General features: G+C 40.1%; 1 protein-coding gene across 1 annotated transcript in view; it reads right to left on the bottom strand.

The window, feature by feature from the left end:
* LOC139750355 (uncharacterized) overlaps positions 1-18382 on the bottom strand; it is a 722120-nt gene that overhangs the window by 136408 nt on the left and 567330 nt on the right. The window contains exon 13 of the mRNA XM_071665103.1: positions 17345-17591. Within this exon, the coding sequence (XP_071521204.1) occupies positions 17345-17591 (247 nt within the window). The remainder of the gene's footprint in view (positions 1-17344; positions 17592-18382) is intronic.

Consider the following 18382-nt stretch of genomic DNA (forward strand, 5'->3'; position numbering starts at 1 on the left):
TTCAGAAGTGGTAGAGGATGTGTGGATCAGGTGTTTGCTTTGAAGAATGTATGTGAGAAATACTTAGAAAAGCAAATGGATTTGTATGTAGCATTTATGGATCTGGAGAAGGCATATGATAGAGTTGATAGAGATGCTCTGTGAAAGGTACTAAGAATATATGGTGTGGGAGGCAAGTTGTTAGAAGCAGTGAAAAGTTTTTATCAAGGATGTAAGGCATGTGTACGTGTAGGAAGAGAGGAAAGTGATTGGTTCTCAGTGAATGTAGGTTTGTGATGTCTCCATGGTTGTTTAATTTGTTTATGGATGGGGTTGTTAGGGAGGTGAATGCAAGAGTTTTGGAAAGAGGGGCAAGTATGAAGTCTGTTGGGGATGAGAGAGCTTGGGAAGTGAGTCAGTCGTTGTTCGCTGATGATACAGCACTGGTGGCTGATTCATGTGAGAAACTGCAGAAGCTGGTGACTGAGTTTGGTAAAGTGTGTGAAAGAAGAAAGTAAGAGTAAATGTGAATAAGAGCAAGGTTATTAGGTACAGTAGGGTTGAGGGTCAAGTCAATTGGGAGGTGAGTTTGAATGGAGAAAAACTGGAGGAAGTGAAGTGTTTTAGATATCTGGGAGTGGATCTGGCAGCAGATGGAACCATGGAATCGGAAGTGGATCATAGGGTGGGGGAGGGGGCGAAAATCTGGGAGCCTTGAAGAATGTGTGGAAGTCGAGAACATTATCTCGGAAAGCAAAAATGGGTATGTTTGAAGGAATAGTGGTTCCAACAATGTTGTATGGTTGCGAGGCGTGGGCTATGGATAGAGTTGTGCGCAGGAGGATGGATGTGCTGGAAATGAGATGTTTGAGGACAATGTGTGGTGTGAGGTGGTTTGATCGAGTAAGTAACGTAAGGGTAAGAGAGATGTGTGGAAATAAAAAGAGCGTGGTTGAGAGAGCAGAAGAGGGTGTTTTGAAATGGTTTGGGCACATGGAGAGAATGAGTGAGGAAAAATTGACCAAGAGGATATATGTGTCGGAGGTGGAGGGAACGAGGAGAAGAGGGAGACCAAATTGGAGGTGGAAAGATGGAGTGAAGAAGATTTTGTGTGATCGGGGCCTGAACATGCAGGAGGGTGAAAGGAGGGCAAGGAATAGAGTGAATTGGAGTCGATGTGGTATACCGGGGTTGACGTGCTGTCAGTGGATTGAATCAAGGCATGTGAAGCGTCTGGGGTAAACCATGGAAAGCTGTGTAGGTATGTATATTTGCGTGTGTGGACGTATATAATACATATATAATACGTATATAATAATAATAATAATAATAATATTATATTATATTATAGGTTATATGGTAGGGCATGCTCACATACACTATTTACGTGTTGTACAGTTAGATTCTCTAACGTGCTATCTGCTGGTTGCATGAACTTATGAGAAATGACCAGTGGAGACCCTGTTGCTCCAATGTGAGACGAAGGGTATTCGATTTTATAATATATACATATAGATACCATCCCTGGGGATAGTGGGGAAAGAACACTTCCCACGTATTCCCTGCCTGTCGTAGAAGGCGACTAAAAGGGGAGGGAGTGGGTGGCTGGAAATCCTCCCCTCGTTTTTTTTTTAATTTTCCAAAAGAAGGAACAGAGAAGGGGGCCAGGTGAGGATATTCCCTCTAAGGCCCAGTCCTCTGTTCTTAACACTACCTTGCTATCGCGGGAAATGGCGAATAGTATGAAAAAAAAAAAAATAATAATAATAATAATAATAAATATAATAATAATGATAATGATAATGAAACAGGAGTTGTGGGAGTATGTGATAGAATGTAATAAAGGAAAATCTCGATTAATATGGGTAAAACTGAAAGTTGATGGAGAGAGATGGGTGATTATTGGTGCATATGCACCTGGGCATGAGAAGAAAGATCATGAAAGGCAAGTGTTTTGTGAGCAGCTGAATGAGTGTGTTAGTGGTTTTGATGCACGAGACTGGGTTATAGTGATGGGTGATTTGAATGCAAAGGTGAGTTATGTGGCAGTTGAGGGAATAATTGGTATACATGGGGTGTTCAGTGTTGTAAATGGAAATTGTGAAGAGCTTGTAGATTTATGTGCTGAAAAAGGACTGGTGATTGGGAATACCTGGTTTAAAAAGCGAGATATACATAAGTATACGTATGTAAGTAGGAGAGATGGCCAGAGAGCGTTATTTGATTACGTGTTAATTGACAGGCGTGTGAAAGAGAGACTTTTAGATGTTAATGTGCTGAGAGGTGCAACTGGAGGGATGTCTGATCATTATCTTGTGGAGGCTAAGGTGAAGATTTGTATGGGTTTTCAGAAAAGAAGAGTGAATGTTGGGGTGAAGAGGGTGGTGAGAGTAAGTGAGCTTGGGAAGGAGACTTGTGTGAGGAAGTACCAGGAGAGACTGAGTACAGAATGGAAAAAGGTGAGAACAATAGAAGTAAGGGGAGTGGGGGAGGAATGGGATGTATTTAGGGAATCAGTGATGGATTGCGCAAAAGATGCTTGTGGCATGAGAAGAGTGGGAGGTAGGTTGATTAGAAAGGGTAGTGAGTGGTGGGATGAAGAAGTAAGATTATTAGTGAAAGAGAAGAGAGAGGCATTTGGACGATTTTTGCAGGGAAAAAATGCAATTGAAAGGGAGATGTATAAAAGAAAGAGACAGGAGGTCAAGAGAAAGGTGCAAGAGGTGAAAAAGAGGGCAAATGAGAGTTGGGGTGAGAGAGTATCATTAAATTTTAGGGAGAATAAAAAGATGTTCTGGAAGGAGGTAAATAAAGTGCGTTAAGACAAGAGAGCAAATGGGAACTTCAGTGAAGGGCGCAAATGGGGAGGTGATAACAAGTAGTGGTGATGTGAGAAAGAGATGGAGTGAGTATTTTGAAGGTTTGTTGAATGTGTTTGATGATAGAGTGGCAGATATAGGGTGTTTTGGTCGAGATGGTGTGCAAAGTGAGAGGGTTAGGGAAAATGATTTGGTAAACAGAGAAGAGGTAGTAAAAGCTTTGCGGAGGATGATATTGACTGGTTGGTAAGGTTATTTAATGTATGTATGACTCATGGTGAGGTGCCTGAGGATTGGCGGAATGCGTGCATAGTGCCACTGTACAAAGGCAAAGGGGATAAGAGTGAGTGCTCAAATTTCAGAGGTATAAGTTTGTTGAGTATTCCTGGTAAATTATATGGGAGGGTATTGATTGAGAGGGTGAAGGCATGTACAGAGCATCAGATTGGGGAAGAGCAGTGTGGTTCAGAAGTGGTAGAGGATGTGTGGATCAGGTGTTTGCTTTGAAGAATGTATGTGAGAAATACTTAGAAAAGCAAATGGATTTGTATGTAGCATTTATGGATCTGGAGAAGGCATATGATAGAGTTGATAGAGATGCTCTGTGGAAGGTACTAAGAATATATGGTGTGGGAGGCAAGTTGTTAGAAGCAGTGAAAAGTTTTTATCAAGGATGTAAGGCATGTGTACGTGTAGGAAGAGAGGAAAGTGATTGGTTCTCAGTGAATGTAGGTTTGCGGCAGGGGTGTGTGATGTCTCCATGGTTGTTTAATTTGTTTATGGATGGGGTTGTTAGGGAGGTGAATGCAAGAGTTTTGGAAAGAGGGGCAAGTATAAAGTCTGTTGTGGATGAGAGAGCTTGGGAAGCGAGTCAGTTGTTGTTCGCTGATGATACAGCGCTGGTGGCTGATTTATGTGAGAAACTGCAGAAGCTGGTGACTGAGTTTGGTAAAGTGTGTGAAAGAAGAAAGAAAGTAAATGTGAATAAGAGCAAGGTTATTAGGTACAGTAGGGATGAGGGTCAAGTCAATTGGGAGGTGAGTTTGAATGGAGAAAAACTGGAGGAAGTAAAGTGTTTTAGATATCTGGGAGTGGATCTGGCAGCAGATGGAACCATGGAAGCGGAAGTGGATCATAGGATGGGGGAGGGGGCGAAAATCCTGGGAGCCTTGATGAATGTGTGGAAGTCGAGAACATTATCTCGGAAAGCAAAAATGGGTGTGTTTGAAGGAATAGTGGTTCCAACAATTTTGTATGGTTGCGAGGCGTGGGCTATGGATAGAGTTGTGCGCAGGAGGGTGGATGTGCTGGAAATGAGATGTTTGAGGACAATGTGTGGTGTGAGGTGGTTTGATCGAGTAAGTAACGTAAGGGTAAGAGAGATGTGTGGAAATAAAAAGAGCGTGGTTGAGAGAGCAGAAGAGGGTGTTTTGAAATGGTTTGGGCCCATGGAAAGAATGAGTGAGGAAAGATTGACCAAGAGGATATATGTGTCGGCAGTGGAGGGAACGAGGAGAAGTGGGAGACCAAATTGGAGGTGGAAAGATGGAGTGAAAAAGATTTTGTGTGATTGGGGCCTGAACATGCAGGAGGGTGAAAGGAGGGCAAGGAATAGAGTGAATTGGATCGATGTGGTATACCAGGGTTGACGTGCTGTCAGTGGACTGAATCAGGGCATGTGAAGCGTCTGGGGTAAGCCATGGAAAGCTGTGTAGGTATGTATATTTGCGTGTGTGGATGTATGTATATACATGTGTATGGGAGGGGTTGGGCCATTTCTTTCGTCTGTTTCCTTGCGCTACCTCGCAAACGCGGGAGACAGCGACAAAGTATAATAATATAAATAATAATAATAATAATGGGGATACTGGAGAAAGAATACTTCCCACATATTCCCTGCGTGTCGTAGAAGGCGACTAAAAGGGGAGGGAGCAGGGGGCTGGAAATCCTTCCCTCTCATTATTTTTTTTTAATTTTCCAAAAGAAGGAACAGAGAAGGGGGCCACGTGAGGATATTCCCTCAAAGGCCCAGTTCTCTGTTCTTAACGCTACCTCGCTAACACGGGAAATGGCGAATAGTTTGGAAGAAAGAAGAGAAAATAATAATAATAATAATAATAATAATAATAATAATAATAATAATAATAATAATAATGGGGGCTAATGGGGAGGAAATAACAAGTAGTGGTGATGTGAGGAGATAGAGTGAGTATTTTGAAGGTTTGTTGAATGTGTTTGATGAGAGAGTGGCAGAGGTAGGGTGTTTTTGTCAAGGTGGTGTGCAAAGTGAGAGGGTCAGGGAGAATGGTTTGGTAAACAAAGAAGAGGTATTGAAAGCTTTGCGGATGATGAAAGCAGGCAAGGCGGCTGGGGTTTGGATGGTATTGCAGTGGAATTTATCAAAAAGGGGGTGACTGTGTTGTTGACTGGTTGGCAAGGATAGTTGATGTATGTATGATTCATGGTGAAGTGCATGATAATTGGCAGAATGCATGAATAGTGCCATTGTATAATGGCAAAGGTGGTATAGGTGAGTGTTCAAATTACAAAGATATAAGTTTGGTGAGTATTCCTAGGAAATTATATGGGAAGGCATTGATTGAGAGAGTAAAGGCATGTACAGAGCATCAGATTGGGGAAGAGCAATGTGGTTTCAGAAGTGGTAGAGGATGTGTAGATCAGGTGTTTGCATTGAAGAATGTAAGCATACTTAGAAAAACAGATGGATTTGTATGCAGCATTTATGGATCTGGAGAAGGCATATGATAGAGTTGATAGAGATGCTTAATGGAAGGTATTAAGAGTATATGGTGTGGGAGATAAGTTGCTAGAAGCAGTGAAAAGTTTTTATCGAGGATGTAAGGCATGTGTATGAGAAGGAAGAGAGGAAAGTGATTGGTTCCCAGTGAATGTTGGTTTGCGGCAGGGGTGCTTGAAGTCTCCATGGTCTTCTAATTTGTTTATGGATGGGGTTGTTAGGGAGGTGAATGCAAGAGTTTTGGAGAGAGGGGTAAGTATGCTGTGTGTTGTGGATGAGAGGGCTTGGGAGGTAAGTCAGTTGTTCACTGATGATACAGCGCTGGTGGCTGGTTCGGGTGAGAAACTGCAGAGGTTGGTGACTGAGTTTGGTAAAGTGTGTGAAAGAAGAAAGTTGACAGTAATTGTGAATAAGAGCAAGGTTATTAGGTTCAGTAGGGTTGAGGGACAAGTCAATTGGGAGGTAAGTTTGAATGGAGGAAAAATGGAGTAGATTTAGCAGCGGATGGAACTATGGAAGCAAAAGTGAGTCACAGGATGGGGGAGGGGGTGAAGGTTCTGGGAACATTGAAGAATGTGTGGAAAGTGAGAACATTATCACATTATGCCTCCCAACCATATAATGTTGTTGGAACTACTATTCCTTCCAACATACCCATTTTTGCTCTCTGAAATAATGTTCTTTCTTTCTAAACATTCTTCGTCGCCCCCAGGAGCTTCACCTCCCCCACCCTATGACTCCCTTCGGCTTCCATGGTTCCATTCACTACCAAGTCCACTCCAAGATATCTAAAACACTTCACTTCCTCCAATTTTTCTCCATTCAAACTTACATCCCAGTTAACTTATTCCTCAACCCTGCTAAACCTAGTAACCTTGCTCTTATTTACATTTACTCTCAATTCACACACTTTTCCAAACTCAGTCACCAACTTCTGCAGTTTCTCCCTCGAATCAGCCACCAATGCCGTATCACTGGCGAACAACAAATGATTCACTTCCCAGGCCCTCTCATCCCCAACTGACTGCATACTTGCCCATCTCTCCAAAACTCTTGCATCTACCTCACAAACCACCCCATCCACAAACAAATTAAACCACCATGGTGACATAACACACCACTGCCACAGACCGACCTTCACTGGGAACCAATCACTCTCTTCTCTTTCTACTCATACACATGCCTTACATTCTTGTAAGAACTTCTCACTGCTTCTGGCAGCTTACCGCCAACACCATATATTCTTAATACCTTCCACAAAGCATCTCTATGAACCCTATCATATGCCTTCCCCAGATCCATAATTTTTTTTTTTTTTTTTTTTTTTTTTTTTTTTTTTATATATACTTTGTCGCTGTCTCCCGCGTTTGCGAGGTAGCGCAAGGAAACAGACGAAAGAAATGGCCCAACCCCCCCCCCATACACATGTACATACACACATCCACACACGCAAATATACATACCTACACAGCTTTCCATGGTTTACCCCAGACGCTTCACATGCCTTGATTCAATCCACTGACAGCACGTCAACCCCTGTATACCACATCGCTCCAATTCACTCTATTCCTTGCCCTCCTTTCACCCTCCTGCATGTTCAGGCCCCGATCACAAAATCTTTTTCACTCCATCTTTCCACCTCCAATTTGGTCTCCCTCTTCTCCTCGTTCCCTCCACCTCCGACACATATATCCTCTTGGTCAATCTTTCCTCACTCATTCTCTCCATGTGCCCAAACCATTTCAAAACACCCTCTTCTGCTCTTTCAACCACGCTCTTTTTATTTCCACACATCTCTCTTACCCTTACGTTACTTACTCGATCAAACCACCTCACACCACACATTGTCCTCAAACATCTCATTTCCAGCACATCCATCCTCCTGCGCACAACTCTATCCATAGCCCACGCCTCGCAACCATACAGCATTGTTGGAACCACTATTCCTTCAAACATACCCATTTTTGCTTTCCGAGATAATGTTCTCGACTTCCACACATTTTTCAAGGCTCCCAAAATTTTCGCCCCCTCCCCCACCCTATGATCCACTTCCGCTTCCATGGTTCCATCCGCTGACAGATCCACTCCCAGATATCTAAAACACTTCACTTCCTCCAGTTTTTCTCCATTCAAACTCACCTCCCAATTGACTTGACCCTCAACCCTACTGTACCTAATAACCTTGCTCTTATTCACATTTACTCTTAACTTTCTTCTTCCACACACTTTACCAAACTCAGTCACCAGCTTCTGCAGTTTCTCACATGAATCAGCCACCAGCGCTGTATCATCAGCGAACAACAACTGACTCACTTCCCAAGCTCTCTCATCCCCAACAGACTTCATACTTGCCCCTCTTTCCAGGACTCTTGCATTTACCTCCCTAACAACCCCATCCATAAACAAATTAAACAACCATGGAGACATCACACACCCCTGCCGCAAACCTACATTCACTGAGAACCAATCACTTTCCTCCATAAATGTCACACACAAATCCATCTTTTTTACTTAGGATTTCTTGCATGCATTCTTCAAAGCAAACACCTGCTTCACACATCCTCTACCACTTCTGAAATCACACTGTTCTTCCCCAATCTATGCCCTATACATGCCTTCACCCTCTCAATCAATACCCTCCCATACAATTTTCCAAGTATACTCAACACTTATGCCTCTTTAGTTATAATACACCTTTATCCCTTTTGCCTTTATACAATGGCACTAAACATGCAGTCCGCCAATTCTCAGACACCACCATGATCCACAGATACACTGAATATCCTTACCAACCAATCAACACAATCATCCCCTTTCTTAATAACTTCAACTGCAATACCATCCACTCCCACCACCTTGCCAGATTTCATCTTCCACAAGGCTTTCACCACCTCCTCTCTCTTCACCAAACTACTCTCCCTGACTGTCTCATACTGCACACTAAATCTGCCACTCTATCATCAGACACATGAGTTATAATTGTTAAATACCACTCTTGAATTTCCTTTTTTACTGTTTTCAACTGAACTAGCTGCAGAATGTTACTAATTCTATTGTAATTACTATTAAGTTTGAGAGTTTCAACACAAACTTCATATAAATTCTATTGCAATTACTATTAAGTCTCAAAGTTTCAAAAGAAGCTTCATATAAACACAAATAGTTTGATGATCAACCTTAAGATTTGGGAAAGTTTAGGTCCCTTTATAAATTGTAAGGTGCTGAATGCAATAAGTGTATTAGGGCATATTTTCACAGTTTCATATTTGTGATGTTTATGGACTTTATGTTTACTGAAGCATGTTTGATGTTTTGACTCACAAAAATGCTATACGCATCAAATGTCACTGTATTAAAGTGAATGCTTGTACAATTGGAATTGTCTAGTATTTGCATCTTTACCAGTTAGAATACTTTGTTTTGCTGCTGTTTATCTGCATTAATTCTGATTGATATCTAAAGGATAAAACCATCTCCAAAAGAAGAGAAGTTTCATGACTAAACTGAATATTACCCACATAACTTGCCATAACACTGGACCTCATACTATTTGTAGATTTAAACATATATTGATGGATCCTAAGATCTAAAAAGGACAGCATGACTTAGTGATAAAATTTTCTTTTCTTTTCCTTCAGACTTGTCTACCATTTCTCACATTTGTAAGGTAGAACAAATGAAGAATACGTCTCATTAGTTTACATTCATTCTCTAGCTGTCATGTGTAATGTACTGAAACCTCAGCTCCTTATCCACAACCATGCCCCAGTGACCTTTCTGTAGTGTGGTTTCCCCCATGTGCTTTATACCCCTCACTTACCTCACTGACGGCATGTCACCCATGTGTACCATATTGCTCCAGTTCACTTTATCCTGAGAAGGTCCCATGCACTCAAAATCTTATTTGCCCCATCCTTCCATCTCCAATTCAGTTTCCCCTCTCCTTGTCCACTCCACTACTGACAGATATATCCTCTTTGACCACCTCTCCTCACCCATTCTCTCCACATGTTCAAACCATTGCAGCACACCCTGTTCAGCTCTCCCAACCATTTTCTTATTACCATACCACTCTCTACCCTATCATTTCTTACTCAATCAACCCTCCTCACACCACATATAATCCTCAAACATTTCATTTCCCACATGTTCAACCTTTTCTGTACATTATCATCCATTGCTCATGCTTACATCTATACATCATCATCAGGACTACTATACTTTTAAGCATACCCAGCTTTGCACTCTCAGATAGTGACCTCTCTTTCCACATATTCCTCAGTGCTATAACTTATATCAGCTTCCCATTGTTCCATTTGCTGTATGTCCACTCCCGGGTATCTAAAACACTTCACTTCCTCCAAGTTTTCTCCATGCAAACTCACATCCTATACTAACCTAGCTCTCACACTCCTAAGCCTAATAAGATTGCATTTATTCACATTTGCTCTCAACTTTCTTCTTTCACACACTGCTAAACTCAGGCATCAACTTCTGTAGTTTCTCACTCAAATCTTCCATTAGTACAGATTCATCAGAAAACAATTGCCCCATCCTTTCACTTCCAATTTGGTCTTCCCCTTCTCATTGTTCCCCTCCACTTCTGACATATATATCATCTTTGCCAATCTTCCCACAATCATTCTCCCCATATATCCACACAATTTCAGCGCACCATCTCTCAACCATACTCTCCTTATTATCACATCTGTCTCTTGCCCTATCATTACTAATTTGATCACATATTCTACTCAAATACTGAATTCCAATATAGCCACCCTCTTCTGTACATTCTCATCTACAGCCCATACCTTGAATCATACAGCATCACTGGGACTACTATACCTTCAAACATACCCATTTTTGCCTTCCCAAATAGTGAACTCTTTCCACGCATTCCTCAATGCTCGCAAATCCTTCGCCCCCTGAACCACCCTATGACTCATTTCCACTTCGTTGTTCCATTTGCTGCCCTGTCCATTCTTAGGGATCTAAAACATTTCACTTCCTCCAAGTTTTCTCCATTCAAACTCATACCCCCAACTAACCTGTCTCACTACACTACTTAACATAATAAGCTTGCTTTTTTTTTTTTACATATACTCTCGAGCTTTCTTCCTTCACACACCCTAAACCCAGATACCAACTACTCTTTTCCCTATCCATAAATATACCCCTGATGCAGATCCACCTTCACCTCAAACCATACACCCTCCTCTCTACCTACATGAAAAAACTTCTTACTCTTTTGATAAAAACTCCTCACTGCTTCTAAAAGCTTTCCTTTCAAACCATTTATTTGTAACACCTTCCACAAGGCATCCCGATCAAGCCACATATATATTCTTCTATTTCTCAAAGTATTTCTCACACAAATTCTTAAAAGAATACACCTAATCCATACATCCTCTTCAACTCCAGAATAAACATTAGTCCTCCTTAATCAGATTGTCTCTGCATGTCACCAACCTCTTAATCACCAGTGGGCCATACTGCTAACCAACAATACTCGCCAAACTTATACCTCTTTAATTCGAACACTTACCTTTGTCCAGCTTGCCTTTCTACAATGGCACTAAATTTGCATCCTTCCAATCCTCAGCCACTTCATGATGATCCATACATTCACTGAAAATCCTAAATATCCAATCAATAACAAATCACCCCCTTTCCTAAGAAATTCAACTGCAATACCATCAACTCCAGCTGCCTTGCAACATTTCATCTTAAGGCTTTCACCATATCTCTCTTCACCAAACCATATGCTATATTTCTCTCTTCACTTACTTCACTAACCCAAACACCCTACATTTGCCACCTTATCGTCACACACATTCAAGAGTCCATCAATTTTCTCTCCATTTCTTCACCTCATCACAGCCTGTTACCACTTACCTATTTGTCACATTCACCAACCTTCCCATTTGTACTTTTGTTTTTCTTTCACAACTAACATCCTTTCAAAACATATTATTTTCCCTGAAGTTTGCTGATACTTGTTCACTCCAACTTTAATTTGCCCTCTTTTTCAGCTCCTGCACCTTCCTCTTGATCTCGCATTGCTTTCTCTTACACAACTCTCAATCACTTGCACTCCATCCCTGTAAGTACTGCTAATACATCTCTCATTTCTCATTCACTAGCAAATTTACCTCATCAATCCAACATTCACCACCCTTTCTTACCAGCTCAACTCCCAACTTCTGCATGTCACTAACTTTTCTCTTATATGCCAGTACTGCTTCCCTAAATTTCTCCCATTCCTTATTCACTTCCTTATTTTCATATACTCCCACTTTTAGTTATACTACACAATCTTTCCTAATATTCTTCAAACAAGTCTCCTTCCCAATTTCACTTACTTTCACCATCCTCTTCTCACCCATATGATTTCCTCTTCTCTGAAAACCTCTATAAATCTTCATTCTTGCCTGTAACAGGTAATGATCAGACATCCTACCAGCTGCCCCCTTAGCACATTCACATCCAAGAGTCTCTCTTTTCCACACCTATCAATGAGCATCTAATCCAATAATGCCTGCTGACCATCTTTCCTACTCATCTATATATACTTATGTACTTCGCTCTTCTTAAATCAGATTACTTCCAATCAACAATCCCTTTTCAGCACACTTCCACAAGTTGTCCACCTTTTCTATTCATCTTATCATATACCCCTTGCCCCCCATTCATACCTTCATATGCCTTTTGTATTTATTTCACACATCACTAATACCCAGACTCTTCCATCAAAACTGTTTACACACTCACTCAGCTGCTCCCATAACACTAACCTCTTTCAACATCTCTTGTTATCCACTTTCTTTTTTTTTTCTTTTTTTGCTGCTGTCTCCTGCGTTTGCGAGGTAGCGCAAGGAAACAGACGAAAGAAATGGCCCAACCCACCCCCATACACATGTATATACATACACGTCCACACACGCAAATATACATACCTACACAGCTTTCCATGGTTTACCCCAGACGCTTCACATGCCCTGATTCAATCCACTGACAGCACGTCAACCCCGGTACACCACATCGATCCAATTCACTCTATTCCTTGCCCTCCTTTCACCCTCCCGCATGTTCAGGCCCCGATCACAAAATCTTTTTCACTCCATCTTTCCACCTACAATTTGGTCTCCCACTTCTCCTCGTTCCCTCCACCGCCGACACATATATCCTCTTGGTCAATCTTTCCTCACTCATTCTCTCCATGTGCCCAAACCATTTCAAAACACCCTCTTCTGCTCTCTCAACCACGCTCTTTTTATTTCCACACATCTCTCTTACCCTTACATTACTTACTCGATCAAACCACCTCACACCACACATTGTCCTCAAACATCTCATTTCCAGCACATCCACCCTCCTGCGCACAACTCTATCCATAGCCCACGCCTCGCAACCATACAACATTGTTGGAACCTCTATTCCTTCAAACATACCCATTTTTGCTTTCCGAGATAATGTTCTCGACTTCCACACATTCTTCAATGCTCCCAGGATTTTCGCCCCCTCCCCCACCCTATGATTCACTTCCGTTTCCATGGTTCCATCCGCTGCCAGATCCACTCCCAGATATCTAAAACACTTCACTTCCTCCAGTTTTTCTCCATTCAAACTTACCTCCCAATTGACTTGACCCTCAACCCTACTGTACCTAATAACCTTGCTCTTATTCACATTTACTCTTAACTTTCTTCTTTCACACACTTTACCAAACTCAGTCACCAGCTTCTGCAGTTTCTCACATGAATCAGCCACCAGCGCTGTATCATCAGCGAACAACAACTGACTCACTTCCCAAGCTCTCTCATCCACAACAGACTTCATATTTTCATTTTTATCCTCACAATTTCTAGAGCTCACTTCCTTACACTCTTTCACATATTCTCAACTCCAGTTTCAGTAATCGTGCTAGCCTGTCCTTAGCTCTCATCCACACTAACCCCTGACCTTACTTGAGAAATTTCTCAACCATTCTTCCCCCTTACCCTCAAGCTTTGCTTTACCTAGAGCAAGAACATTCAGGTTCCTTTCCTCAAACATACTACATATCTTCCCTTTCTTTTCACCTTGGTTACATTCATATACATTCAGATGCCCCAGCCTGAGCCTTCAAGGAGAATGAACACTCCTTCCTTGGACCCTTCTTGTATTCCATCTTTTAGAAACTAAAATGCAAGAAGAAGGCTTCCAGTACCCCTCTCCTGCCCCTCTTAGGTAGTCTTCTGTGATACACAAGGAATTCACAGGTTGAATTCCTTTTTCATTCACATATAATATTTTGTATGGTTCAATCATTTTCCTACCATCTTTTCTGAGCTTGTGCTTCTCTGATCTTCATCTATTCTGCAAACTTGACTGCACTTTTTACATTTTTTCTATTTGTTAAGTTTCTTGCCAGTTCCATTAGCAATCCTGCTAAAAAAGTTTACATTCCTGTTTTCATTACTATTCCCACTTTGTTCCTGATTTAACCTTCTGATGGCTTGTATTCTACAGTCCTTATCATACTATTTCTACAATTACCTACCTACAGTTATATTCATTTCAAACCTTTCAAGGTGAAACTACCACAACAGAACATTTAGTACATAGTACTGGGTGTTGATTCTTAAATTTACTAACAATTCCATATTTTCGTCTGAGATAGTGCTAACATAATCCTTATACTTCTAGCTTCTTTACATTTATTTCTTCTGTTATATCAGCTATTCAAAATAATTTTTTTTAATATGTATTACCCTTTCTTTTAGTCTAATCTTTCTACTAATTTCTCTTCATGTATAATTCCTTTAGAGGTACTGGGTATCTGTTTCTCTTGTAGTTCCTTTATTCATTTTCACCACTTTGTGTCTCCTTTCCCTTCAATAACCTCTTTGTTATCTGCCTAATTATGGGTTTTAAGTGGTTCAAATGCGAGTACGTTTTGTCTGAATAACTCACAGATGAAGACTAATCCAAATTATGCATCATATTTGTCCACAGTTAGTTATGCATTCCCATACCACACTTTACACATCCAATTCAAGGTATGATTTGTGGTTTACTCTGTATCTCTTTCTACAATATTCACATTAACTAACTAGCAGTTTTCCACTTTCTGTATCTTCTTGAGATACAGGATCTGCTATCTAAAAACACTGCTTTTCTTTTTCCTTGCCATCTTTTTGTATTCATCTACTACCAGCATCCTATTCTTGCTGTTGTCAATAGATTTTTGATAGTAGTAGAAGTAGTAAGTACGAACATTAAGCAGGTGCATTATGTAGAATTAGCCAGCAAGAACATTAGGTTGGAATCTCTGCAAACACTGTGCTAGAGTTGCCCTCTGCCACTGGGATGTTAAGGTTGAGGCACTTAAAGGCTTAGAAGTAGCACTGAAGTTCACTAGTTTTGAAGATTCTATTGTCATGGCCACCTCCTTGAGGGAGTTCGAGGTGGGAACAGGCATCAGAGATATAGATAGATGGATAATGATATTGCTGAAAAAAAAATAATGAGGCATGTTGTTCCTAAGCTATTTCATGTATATCCCATACTTAAGAATTAGACTCAAATAAAAATTGCACAGGAATATACCCTCCTTGTATAATGGGCTTCAGTTTGTCTTTTAGCGACATTTTTCAAGTGATAGGTTTTCCAGATATGTTACCCAGTCATTAAGTGGGAGTTCACACTATATTAGGTAGAAAACTCATGGTTATTTGTAAAAGAGAAACTATCCAAGTGACATAGGTTCAGCAAAAAAAGGACAAGAATAACAGATCTATCAGACTTCTATGACAGGTGACCACTTATTTAGACAAAAGAAATGGATGGGTGAATGGTGTGCTCTTCGACTGCTGAAATACATTTGACCATCTCACACAAATGGCTGGTAAAGATGCTGAACTTTTAAGTAGACAAAGAATGAGATTCCTTATGTGGACTGAAAATCACTTTAGCAGAATGAATCAGATGATGCATGTCAAAGGAGCCATTTTTTTGAGGGTTCAGGTAACATATGACATACTACAAGGCATGTCTGTGTTTATACCTTGCCTGAAGGAATGAATTCATACTTGAATGTGTTTGTGAATAAAGCTAAAGTCAAGAAAGAAGTAAGAAATAATATTGATTGCACAAACTGACAAAAGGGCTCAGACAAGCTCCAGAGTTGGTCAGATACATGGTCAATAAAGTTCATCCACAGAGCAGGCAATTTAGGAAGATGGTAGTCAGAGTCAGGTGTACATATGACAAGAAGCTGGGTGGAAACAAGCAACATAAATCTGAGTGTGAAAGGGACTTGGGGACTGGTATATCAACCAATCTATCACAAGAATCCTATGTTAGAAGAAGACTTACGAAGACAAATTACATGCTTATTAAACATTAGAATTTTTATAAGTACATGACAAAAAAATATCAAAAAAAGTATTCACAATTCATATTAACCTCTATTAGAATATGGCGATCAAGTTTGGTTAATACACTTAAAAAATACTAGAAGATTCCAGGGAACACTTGTGTCATCTGCTTTGCAGCATAATTAGTGATAGTGAAATAAGAATAAGTGTAAATATTGTTTGGGAAAATATCAAGAACAGATCAGGCAAAACTCAAAACAGAATTATGGACCTTATGTCATTCAGTTCTGTATACACCAGGAACTTCTGTACAGAGTTCAATGAGTACATGATATAGACTTTTCGCATTATAACTAAGTTGCAGGTTAAAGCTTTTGACTCCCAAAGACAAGTGACAAGGAGACGGATAACAATGGCCAAAGTGACACAGGTGATGAAAAAATCTATATCAAGTTCTACAACCAATTGTGGCATATTCTTCAACTTAAGAGCCTGGTTAACTTCTGGGTTAAACCTTTTCATAAAGGGCATAACTCAGGCAAATCCAAACTAAAGTTATAAGTATTATACCATTCAGGAAAAATATAGTGTCATTAGTATTTGATTCATACTTTTCATATCATGACCATGATTAAACTGCAGGTTAAATCTTTCATATGGGGGATAACTCAAGCAAAATCCAATCTTGAGACATTGGTCTTCTACCGTTCAACTCTCTAGAAGTTGGGGACCAACTGCAGCTGAGGAGGTTCAAGCTAGAAATGTGTGAAATATTTACCCAGAATTCAATGCATGCCGGAAAGATGAAACAAAAGGAGCACAACATTATAAATGTGAATTTCAGCAAAGTATAAGCAAAATATGGATGGTTAGAAATAAATCATGCACATGCAAATTCAATTGTTGTAAAGTCAACATAGCCTAAAGTAGGGTTGGGCATAATTATGCTGTGATTGGTTGAAGCCCTGTGAAGCTAAATCGTGACTGGATGGAAGGCAATATGATTTCATGCCATCAATGCTTTGAGCACCTTTGCCCAGTCTCAATGAACTGTTCTGGAAGGATATTCTGCTATGAAGTATCTCAACAAGGATCAGCTGCTATGAAATGAAGAGAGCTTCATGCACATCGATGTATCACAGTCCAGTACTTTCAATGCACAGCTGTTTGAAACTTGGTGAAAAGACAATAACTGAATGGTTCTCAACAACTTTAGTCGAAACATGAAAAAATATTTACTGAAAATTTGGTAGTTCCAGAAAAACACTCTATGCTTATTCAGCTTTCATTAGAATCATTACTGCAAAGGCTGAAATTAAAATTTTCAAGTAAAAAACTATGACGAGTTTTTCCATAATGGAAAAAACTTTTTCAGATACACTAATTCTAAATATGAAAACATGATGAGACAAAAAAATCATAAATACCTCTCTCATAAATGATAAATCTCTCTGGAGAAAGTAAGCGTGCTGCTGAAGATCATGTTGCCGACAAAGTGCCAGTGCATGTTCATGGGGGCGCCACTTGTGTTGCTCCATCAAGGTGTCATGGGTAGCTTTTAACTGGTCAGCTAACCATGGTTCAATACGGGAAAATATGGAATGTGTATGTCTGAGCTCCTCCCTCCGGGATCTTTCACCCTCCTCATATATTCTCTCTACCTCATCTAGTGCCCTGCACAGGAAGAAATTCAGTCTGAAAACTATAATCATGGAACATTGTAGAACATATTTTCTAATTTCTCCTCTTTATCTAAAGGGAACATCCATACAAGGTATGCATAAGTACTCTATATGATATTGCAACTACCTTCTTATCTGCAAGGCTGAAGAAATGCCTAAAACTATTTTCCACATCAAGATTGCAGGGAAAGAGATGTTCTGCAAGCTAATAATTACAATATTTAGAACTTAAGGATATCATCACCTGAAGCAAATCAATTACTTACAAACCATACTCAGATAGATCTAACCTACCTGTAGAATTTTTTAAAACAATTCAACCAAAGCTAAGAGAAAGCTGTGATTAAAACATCAAAGTTGAGCAATGAAGGACTCCTACATTAAAAACAATAAGATGGAATAGTTAAGTGTTGCAAATTTTATATTTCTTGAGGAGAAAAGTGATTCACATTGTTTTGCTAGCAAAATAGTTTTCATCCTGTTGAATCCTTGACAGCATATCTTTTTCTTTATACCTGTTCACTCTTTCCTACCTTAATGAGGAAGTATCAGGAATAGATGATCATTGACTTCAATTGTTCACATCCTTTCTCTGGCCATCATGTATAATGTACCAAAACCTGAGCATCCCATTCACAGTCAAACCTCACAGACCATTCCTTGGTTCCCCTAGCCCCATATACTACATCATTCTAAGTCATTCTATCCAAAGCATGCTTCTCATCCCATAGATGTTTCTTTATTGTTTCAATATGTCCTAACCATTTTAGCACAACCTGGTAT

Source organism: Panulirus ornatus, chromosome 1 (genome assembly GCF_036320965.1).
Source record: "Panulirus ornatus isolate Po-2019 chromosome 1, ASM3632096v1, whole genome shotgun sequence".
Classification (NCBI taxonomy): Eukaryota; Metazoa; Arthropoda; class Malacostraca; order Decapoda; family Palinuridae; genus Panulirus; species Panulirus ornatus.